At 36.4% G+C, this 10,530-nt stretch overlaps 1 protein-coding gene across 1 annotated transcript; it reads left to right on the top strand.

Moving 5' to 3' along the window:
• The first annotated feature begins 4,602 nt into the window (after positions 1-4,602).
• LOC136217438 (AAA-ATPase At2g46620) lies at positions 4,603-6,562 on the top strand. The gene has a single exon (XM_066004033.1). It carries the CDS (start codon positions 4,925-4,927, stop codon positions 6,362-6,364), a length of 1,440 nt encoding a protein of 479 aa, XP_065860105.1. The 5' UTR covers positions 4,603-4,924; the 3' UTR covers positions 6,365-6,562.
• Positions 6,563-10,530: the final 3,968 nt, after the last annotated feature.

Here is a 10,530-nt window from a genome sequence, read left to right on the forward strand (position 1 = left end):
CAGAAGCGGGACCTTGTGAAACGGAGGCCCTTACAGGCAAGCCGCCTCAATGGAAGGAATCGTTCCTCCAGAAGAATCCGCCCCTACAACGGAAGCGGTTCCCGCCATCCGCTTCTTCCTTCTCGCTAGGGCCTTAGCCTCCCGATCTGCAGCGATTTGAGATAAAGGATCACCCCTGCAAAGGGTTAAAAGAAATCATCAACTTGGAAATAAAAAGTACCTTGTACAAAAACGCGATAAGGGATATAGACCACGCGATCCCCCTCGCGGTAGGCAATCGCTACTCGGCTCCTTAGCATATGGAAGGCCTGATCATATGTCCATACAAAAGGAGGGGTACTCTTCAAGAACTCGATGACAGCGGATTCTTCCTTGCTGGGGTAACCGAAGTTCAAACTCTTCACATTGGGCCGGCCCCAACGGCGAAGGAAGTTCAGATTTCCCTCATTAAACTTGATAAAAAAGTAAGAGCGATCCCACTCGCGGATCTTGTTCAGCTTCTCGTCAAAACCATAGTATCCGCTCTAGTGGATGAAAGTGAAATATCCCGCCGAACTCTTGAAATGATGAAGCTTGGAGAAAATTTTGAGCGAGAAAGGAACCTTCAAACAATCCGCTAGAAATTTATCCAGGGTCAAGTCGGCCCATCCATTTGGATGTAACTGCCCGGGTGCGATTCCGTAACCGCCGAGGACGGAAGCAATCTCATCCGCCAGCGGATAAGTGAAGCCGCAGATAATTTGGGCGACGAAAATGGTGAAATACCCCTTTGGGTAATCGCCCGGTCCTCTATCCTCCCCGGGAATGATGGTCTCGAGACCTTGGAGCCAAGGATATTGCACCCGCAAATCCTCAATGGTCTCGCGACAAACTAGGCTTCCCGACCTGTCCCTCTTTGGTAACAAACGGGGGGTTGGGACAGGTGGCGGAATCAACTTCTTAGGGTCAAAATCTAGACCCTCGTCGGTTGTATTCGCCAGATGGAGGAAGTCAGCGGGGTGGGAATCAGACCCATGAGAACTGGTTGAAACTTCATCAACCATCTCATCAACTTCATGAGAAACCTCGCGGACGTAGTTCTCATCGAACGGTGCGAAGTCGAGGTCGGGGTTCGACATGTTGAGGAAAAGAAATAAACAGAAGTAAAAAGCCGAACAAGGTACAAGTTATGAAGAGGAAAACTTACATGGGAAAGACAACACAGAGAAGTGACGGAAATAAGAGGTCAACGCCGGAAAAGATGACGCCGGAAAAGAAATAACGAAAGAGGAAAAATTCACAAGTTTTTGAATTTTGAATAGACAAGCAAAAACGAAGCGTCCCCTATGAACAGACCCTAAAGGGCTCTTGTATCAAACTAAAGGGGAGGCATGTGATGACCCGCGAGGCTAAACCGGGTCATATTCATTTCGCAGGCCCAGCCCATACTTAGACCCATGGTCTAAGATCGGATGGGACCCGAATAAAGGAAGCGGGCGCAGCGAGTAACCGCCCCGAATGGGACCCGAATAAGCGGAAACGGGTGAAGCGAGTAACCGTCCCGATTTCTAAACGGAGCATCAAGACTCCCACTCAGAACCACGTTCGTTGCCATGAAAGCCACGAAAGGGACATGGCCTAAAAAGGAGGAACCGCCCTCAGAACGTGGCCCACTAAGGAGTAACCGCCCTCGGCGGTTACCTAAAAAACACCTATAAAAGGCCTTAAGAACAAGAGAAAAAGGTACGCTCACAATTTTCCCCGCAATACTATTGTCAAATTACCAACCTTCTTACAAAAACTGACTTGATCGTCGGAGAGTTTTTCCGGAGATCCTGTCTCCAGTTCTGTTTTGCAGGTAACTCTGGCAGAGAATATCAAATCGGATCCGGCAAGTTATCAAATAATGTATGGTTGATGCTATATAATTTATTTATATACACACGCACCACTTTTCATCATAACTTAATGCATCCAATTGGAAAGATATAGAAATTGCATATCACATGGAAGTATATTAATATGTACTTATCCCCCTACACCATGTAAAACCTAAATTCACAATTCAATAGCTCTACAAATTTCAGCATCAAAATTAAAATAATTTATATACTTTTTGGTAACTAATCTGATTTTTCGGTTCAAAATTGTTCGAGCGCTCTTTAGCTGGCGTTTTTTTCCAATGAAAATTTTCTTCATATATTAAAAATCTAGCTTAAGTGATAAGAGACTATTTTCCACTCAAGTCGATCTTAATTAATATTAAAATAAAACAAATATTAGTATGGATATATCAGGAATTTTAGTATATATCTATGGATTAGCATATATTTGTTTATTTTATTTTATTTTATTAAAGGTTGAAAGTAGATCTGGCCATGGGCCGGACCTATCGGGCTTTTATGTAAAAGTAGCCAGTCCAGTCCAGCCCGCTATAAATTTAGGTGAGCTCGAGCTTAAAAATCAAATCTCAAGCTCAGTCCATATAAACCTACCTAAATATATATACATAATTTTTAATTATAAAGAATAAAATTTATATTTAAAAGTAAATATTTAATATATAAATGTATAAATTAATTAGTTAATATTAATAGGCGGGTCGGGCTGGGCTAAGCCTAAACTTAATTTATACTGTGCAAGTTTGGTCCAAGGAACTGGACGGGCCGGGTGGGCACCTGGGCCCGTGGATAGGTCTAGTTGAAAGTAAAAAGTTAGAGCCGAAACTGAATATTTCAACTAGATTTGCACTTCACGAAACCACTCCTTTTTAGGGGAAAATAAATATATTAACTTGATAAATATAATAGGCCTAATGAAATCCTGAGCCGAGTCCTAAAACGAGGGCTAGTCCAAGAAAAAGAAGACTTTGCTAGAGCATTTGCAACCTGATTAGTTGTTCGATGGATAAATACTAGATTAAAAGACATACAATGCTTAGCTATTTTTCTACAGGAGGACAAAATGCTGCTAAACTCAGAAATATCATACGCCTTCGAGGAAAAACTCTCCACCACACCTTTTACATCCATCTCGACCCTAACTTTATAGAACCTATGGTGGTGAACCCAGTTTAGAGCTTCCTCCAACCCCGCATAGTGAACATACTAAAGATCTGAAACAACATTTGTTTGACACACCACCACGATCTAATGAGTCCCTGCATACAAACCCGAAACAAATTCTTCGCTCAGTCGGATCAATAGTTGCATTTATATACAGTTTTAAACAACCAGTATTCCGAAAACACCAATTCTCATCCTCCTTTTGCCTACACCACATAATCATTCGAAAAACACCAAACCTTGGTAAACAGCTACGTCCGTCGAAGCCAGGTTGTTATTACAAAGGATATTATTTTGTTGCCTCCATATACACCATATAATCATGCAATAAATTTCCTTCATCTCCACCTTATCAATATTATAAAACCAATCTGAGACCCACTGATGGTTAAACCGTCCAGGCTCTCCAATCACCTATGTCCCTACACTTAGCTTTTCATTTCCAACCCGGCTCAACGACATTTTGGCAAAGCCTTCCTCTATAACGACGACGATGGAGAAAAAAAATTACGATTACAGAAAAATTCTCACAATGGGAGAATAGATGACTTCTCTCAATGCATTGTGAGAGACTAAAAGTTTTAGCGTGTAACAAAAAAAACTTCTCTCAATAAAAGACCACTCAGGTCTGGATATTATTAAAATGAAAAGAAAAAAATAAATGAGTTGGCTATAAAATATAAATTGTTAACTAAATAGACATAAAATAAGAAGATAATAAAATATTTTATTTTATTTTAAATGTAGAGGAGCATATGTTTGAGACCACAAAAATATTTGAAGATTACTAATTAATTTTGATTTTAATGGATTGAGTTATTGATATTTTATTTTAATATAATACATTTTTAATACTTATTTTTTATATTAAACTTTCATTTAACAAATTATTTAGTTGTTAATATCTAATATTCAATTAAAATAATATTATTTAATCAAAACAAATTCTAAAGAAAAGTCATAAAAAAAAGAAAATTACAATTTTCCTGTATAACTATGATCACACTCACACATATAAAAAAAACTTATTTTAAATAAGGTGAAATAAAAAAAACGTTTAAACAAATTTTAAATTCAAAATTGATATTTCGACCATGAAAAGGTTAATATAAAAAATAAATCAGAATTGAAATTAAAGATTAAAAAGTCAATCTACATAATTAGCATGATTAAAGGAATCCGAATGTATTTCTTATATAAATAATTTTTCGGAATTGAGGATGTGATTAAATAGAAAATTAATATAATTGGTAAGTTTTGTTTTTCTGGTTAGTATAATTGGTAAGCTGAAAACTAAATAAAAATTAAAAAAGAAAAACAATACGCGGAAGGCATAAGTTTAGGATAAAAACGTTAATTTCCAGATTGGAATTGCTCATTAATAGCAACCAAGTCTTAGGTGGAATTTCTACAACCAATTTGTCAAATGATTTGTTGATAATATTAATAATAATAATAATTAGGAAAATAAAAAGAAAACATCTCCTGAGGTGGAGGTGGGGTGGGGTTGACGGAGAATAATAAGAGAATAGAAGAGATAAAAGTAGAGATTGTTTTGAAATAAATTACAACCTCCATATTTTAAATTAATTTGACCAAAAATATACAGGCTTTAAGTTTCATTCAGCCCATACTTTCTTTATCTCTCCGCCGGCAACCACCCAACCCCCCTCCTCTCTCCCTCTCTTTTTATTCACACTTCCGTCCTTGCTTATTTTTCTCTTCTCCTTCACGCCTCCGTCTTTTCTTTCCGTCAATTTTCTGCTACTGATTCCAATTACGACATGCCTTCCTCTTCAATGGGGAAGGATTTTCTTTTCAATTTTTCCCTCATCCTAATCCCCTTTGTTTGAGAGATTTTCTAGTACCGTTACAGAATTATGAAATTTCCTTGCAATCCTTTGTTTATGTTGTTCTTAGTCGTTGCTTTGCTTTTTCTGGTTCGAGCGGTTTTGATTAAGACTGGATTGATTTTTCTCACGAAAAAATGGTGGAGAGCTATTGGAGATTATTTTCATGTTTATCAATCCTTTAAGGTTCCTCAATTCAATGAGAGCATGCAAGATAATCAGCTTTACCGCAAAATCTCTGTTTATTTGCAGTCTTTGACTTCTATGGAGGATTCTGATTTCACCAACCTTTTCGCCGGTAAAAAGTCTAACGAAATCGTCCTTCGTCTCGAGCCTAATCAGGTAATCGATGATTTTTTCCTTGGAACTAGACTGTCTTGGAAAAACGAAATCAATTTCGATTCAACCATTAGCAGAGCTTTCGTTTTGAAGATCAGAAAAGCGGATAAGCGGAGGATTCTTCGTCCGTATCTCCAGCATATCCATACTGTTGCCGATGAGCTCGACCAAAAGAAGAGAGAATTGAAGATGTACATGAATATCGAAAGTGAGCAACAGCAAAATCAAAACGGACGGTGGAAATATCTTCCGTTCAATCATCCTTCAACGTTTGAAACAATTGCCATGGAATCCGATCTCAAAAACAAGTTAAAATCAGATCTCGACTCTTTCCTGAAAGCCAAACAGTACTATCACCGGCTAGGGCGAGTATGGAAGCGAAGCTATCTCTTGTATGGCCCATCAGGTACCGGAAAATCAAGCTTCGTGGCTGCAATGGCTAATTTTCTTGAATACAATGTGTATGACATCGATCTTTCAAAGGTAACAGACGATTCTGATCTTAGAATGCTACTATTACAAACTACAAGCAAGTCGGTGATCGTAGTTGAAGACCTGGATCGATTTTTGTTAGACAAAATAACAGGGGTGAGTTTATCAGGAGTTTTAAATTTCATGGATGGAATTTTGAACTCTTGCTGCGCAGAGGAGAAAATCATGGTGTTTACAATGAGCAACAAAGATCTCATCGACCCGGCGATTCTTAGACCGGGACGAATTGATGTCCATATCCATTTCCCTTTGTGCGATTTCTCAGCATTCAAAACATTAGCTAACAGCTATTTAGGTTTGAAGGATCACAAACTGTTTCCTCAAGTGGAGGAAATTTTCCAAACCGGAGCGAGTTTGAGCCCAGCCGAGATAGGAGAACTCATGATTGCAAACCGAAACTCGCCGAGTCGGGCATTGAAATCGGTTATAACAGCCTTGCAAACGGAGGGTGAATGCAGAGGTTCAGCAAATATCGGACGGCCGAGAAATTCCACGGATGTAACGGGAGATCACTCGGGAATATTTGAGAATGTCAATGCCATCAAAGATATCAGGAAATTGTACGGACTGATACGCTTGAAAAGTAACCGGAAATCACCGCCGTCCGATATGGGATCGGGGCAAAAGGATGTGCGATGATGATATGGTATGGACAGTATTATTTTAGATAAAAGTATTTGTTAAGAAGCATGAAAGGGCACAAAAAAAAATGATTACTCATACATGCAAATGTTAATAGAATATAGTTTGTAGATTAGAGCATTTAGAATTTTGGAATTTGCTGGCTTTGATACTTTGTTCCCACCCCAATTAAAAAAAGAATCTTTTTTTATGTTATTTTGATTTAGATGGTACCTTCTTAATCCATGATTGTATATATATACCCCTTTTATTTTATCCCATTATTTGAAGAATCTAATTATTCTCATTGATCTGAAATTAGAAAAACATGTACTAAATTTTTTTCAAAATGATTATACATAAAGATAAAGATTAGGTGGTTGATTATGTGAGACTTAGGTAGGCAATTATTTTCAGGTAACATAATTACAATCACCTACTACTAATTAAGAAGAGGTAAAGTAAAAGATGAAATTTCTCCTTCAAGGGGACAGAAATGGAAGATTGTCTAAAGTGTGTCTGTAATCATGGAGACTATATGGTAGTAAAAAGAAGAAAAATGAAAATGAACTTTTCTTTTTCTCCCACTTTAGTTTGGTAACGAAATGATGATCTGCTAGAAATGGAGTTACTTACTAGTTAAAATGGTTGCCAATGCCCATGTTTGTTAAAGCAAAAATAGTAAATGCTTGAAATGGAATGACGGGATATGTTTTATTAATTTAAGGGTAAAAAGGAAAATTTCTTATTGTTGTTAGTTCAAAACAATTGGAAAAAAAAAGCTCTTTTTTTAGGGTGTTCATTTTTTGATGAATTTTTTTTTTTATTTTGAACATAAAATTTGATTGAAATTTGTATTTTTAAGCGGTTGACAAATTTTTTTATATATGTAATATGGTTATAGGAAAACCATACAAACCTTATTTTAAACTTCAAAAAATATAATTTTTAACATTTCTGAAATGAATAATGTATTTTTAACTGCATTAGATGTTCACGACTAACTAATTTAGCAATCAATAACATAATGTGATCGAAAATAAAAGATTAAGAGCTTAATATGTCCAAATAAAAGATCAAGGGCCCTCAATATGTTTTTTGCCAAAAGAATTTTAGTCCTAACATAATAAATGGTATAGTTGATGACCTAAATCTACAAGTTGTAGTTGTAGTCAGTTGGCAACTCAAAAAACTGTTTTTTCAAAAAACAGAGATTCTCTGTTTTTATAAAATGCTATTACTTTTCAAGTGTAGAAGGCAAATAAAATGTCACTAATCAAACATTCAAAACTCAACCGTTTTAAAGTGCAAAGACAAACAATAACATAAAATGAGGTTTGTATATAAGAAGGGGTGAGGAGCCTCAATTATGACTAAGCTCCAATATAGAAGATTTCAATGAGAATACATATGGTCTAGACCAAAATAATTGAGGGTGTAATATCGATACATTTCACCAATTTTAAACATCATTTTCGGTGTATATGTGCCTTATCAATTCTCACCAAAAAAACATATAATATATTTCATCTTCATTATACAGTGTTCAACACGTGTTTTGATAAAAAAGAAAATTAAAATCCAAATATTTCATGAACAAGAAATATTTCATCTCCAACTATGAGGCGCAAAAGACTGGGAACAAAGTATACATTTTCTAATAATCTTTGAACTTTGTCCAGTAAAAATATTATAAATATTTGGAAAAATTACAAAACTGGATCAAATTGGAGGTCCATTTACATATTTAACCTATTTATTCATCCTACTATATATCTAGACTGATTTTATGTGACTTTTCCATAATACCCTCAATATTTACTCGCGTCTGTCTCCCTCCCGTCTGACTTCGCAGATTCGACCATATGTGAAGCTAATGTTTGGATTTACTTAATGAATTTAGTTCGCATATGCGAAGCCTGCGAAGCTGAAGTTTGTTTTGCTTGATGAATTTAGTTCGCATATGCGAAGGTTGAATATGTTTTGAAGCTAATTCGCGAAGTGGTATATAACAAAAAATGGCAAACAACAACGGATTCTAACATTAAAATCATAACATTATCAAACTTTACAACAAGATTGCCACAATAACAACATTCAAATCATAACATTATCAAAATTTACAACAAGATTGTCACAATAAACTCCTAACAAATCACTTCAAAGTGAACCTAACTAATCTCGTACCAATTTTGAAGCGGATGAGTAATCTTGGTGTGCACCATGAGACACATCCATCCCAAAAGGTCTGGACTTCCATTTCTCATCCCAGAAGGTTTGGACTTCCAGACCTTTTGGGATGGACGTGTCCCACGGTGCACACCAAGATTACTCATCCGATTTAAAATTGGTACCGGATTAGTTAGGTTCACTTTGAAGATTGGCACTATGGGATGGACATGTCCCATGGACCATGGTGCACCCCAAGATTGACACAACCTCTCCTAACCAACCATTTTAAGAGTGAATGTGTCAATCTTGAGGGAAGTTAATCCCTATACAGGAAGGAAAATCATCTCCCCTGCAACCCAGTACGTCGCCTTCCAGAAAGAGATGTTACGTATTCAACCACCTTCAGAAAAAATTAATCGTGTTAGGCAGGGAAAAAGACGATTTTGGCTTCGCGAAATGAAGATTAGCGAAGCATGCGAATGTAAATGTGCAGGGAAAGATGTGATTTTACTTCGCTAATCGATTGTTTCGCGAAGTCTGCGAGGTCAGAAACGTGAGGATCTATTCGCAGACTTCGCGAACTAATCGATTCACGAGGTAGATCTATACGTTTCAGACTCTTTCTCTTCGCAGATCTTCGCGAAATCATCGATTCACGAAGTAGATCGTCACTTTCCAGGCTCGTTCTCTTCGCAAAGCTTCGCGAAACCATCGATTCACGAAGTGTATTCATGAAAAAACAACAGATACTTACATTTTTCGCCCCTTTCACCCCCAAAAGCGACAATAACAATATGATAACATGAGAATAACAAAGGAAATAACGTAGAAAAACCATTTCTTTGATGGTAACAAGAAAAAAGAAACCAAGCAACGAACAGAAAGATGAAAACCCATGGCTTCGTTTTCTAGGGTTGGGAAGTTGCAGAATCAAAAGATGAAGAGAGGAAAAAGAGAAATTCATTGTGATTTTGACGAAATTGTGCAGATTTCGTGCAATTTAAAGGAAGAAAGGAAGATCAAAAGTCTTGAAATCATTAATGCAGGAGCAACTTTTCGCGTAACCAAGGAGATAGGGGGAGCGGCCGTTCGCGAGTGGTGGGAAGTGGAAAGGTTAGTGGTATTATGGGAAAGTCACACAAAATCAGTCTAGATATGTAGTAGGATGAGTAAATGGGTTAAATATGTAAATAAGCCCCCCATTTGACCCAGTTTTGTAATTTTCCCTAAATATTTTTGTGTGACATGGCTGAATTTAAAAGGAGTGGTTGGGTTGCAACCAGATGCCTAAGAATGAGAGGGGAAAATGCCCAAAAACTGAAAAAGAGAGAAAAATGTACTTGTGGTGCACATGTGACTCAAAGTCAGTAAATTTTGGAAATCTGAAATATGTTAAACTGCTTCTTCTTCTTTTTACTGCCAAATGTAAAGAAGATGTTTCAGATACTTTCTTACTCCCATCATTGGTCTGGTGATCATCCCATCCCCATTTAATGTCGTTTCGTCTTTTGTTTCTACCGTTTAGCTGTAGAATCGCCCTATATGCTCATTTCTTTTGCTCTTCCTCTCGAATTAATTACTTTCACATGATTGATTTCCCTTTTGTATTTTAACCAATAATTCATTTGTTCATTTTCAATCCTATCTCATTGCGGATTTTGCCCCAAAATGAAAATGTAATCCTTCTAAGAAATAAATCCTCATTAAAAAAAAAAATGTAGTCATTGATCATTATATACCTACTGGCTTTTGTTAACCATGGTGAAACCAGTAGCTAATCTACCGATTTCAATTTTATAAAGAAGCTGGTAAATTAGTTACCGGTTTTATAATTATAAAAAATAATTAATTTAGAATAACTATTCATAGATATTATTATAAAGTTGCTAAGATATTTAGTTTAGGTATTAATTTGGAATTTACCTTTTCTTTATTAGATTATTTAATAGGTTAGTTTGTTAGAAACGAACAGGGTTACAGAAAAACCAATCAGAAATTGAAACAGAAAACGA

The sequence above is a fragment of the Euphorbia lathyris genome, chromosome 2 (assembly GCF_963576675.1).
Source record: "Euphorbia lathyris chromosome 2, ddEupLath1.1, whole genome shotgun sequence".
Taxonomy (NCBI): domain Eukaryota; kingdom Viridiplantae; phylum Streptophyta; class Magnoliopsida; order Malpighiales; family Euphorbiaceae; genus Euphorbia; species Euphorbia lathyris.

Bases quoted from the DNA above. Each gene is read 5' to 3' on its own strand.
- LOC136217438 (XM_066004033.1), top strand. From the start codon at position 4,925: ATGAAATTTCCTTGCAATCCTTTGTTTATGTTGTTCTTAGTCGTTGCT.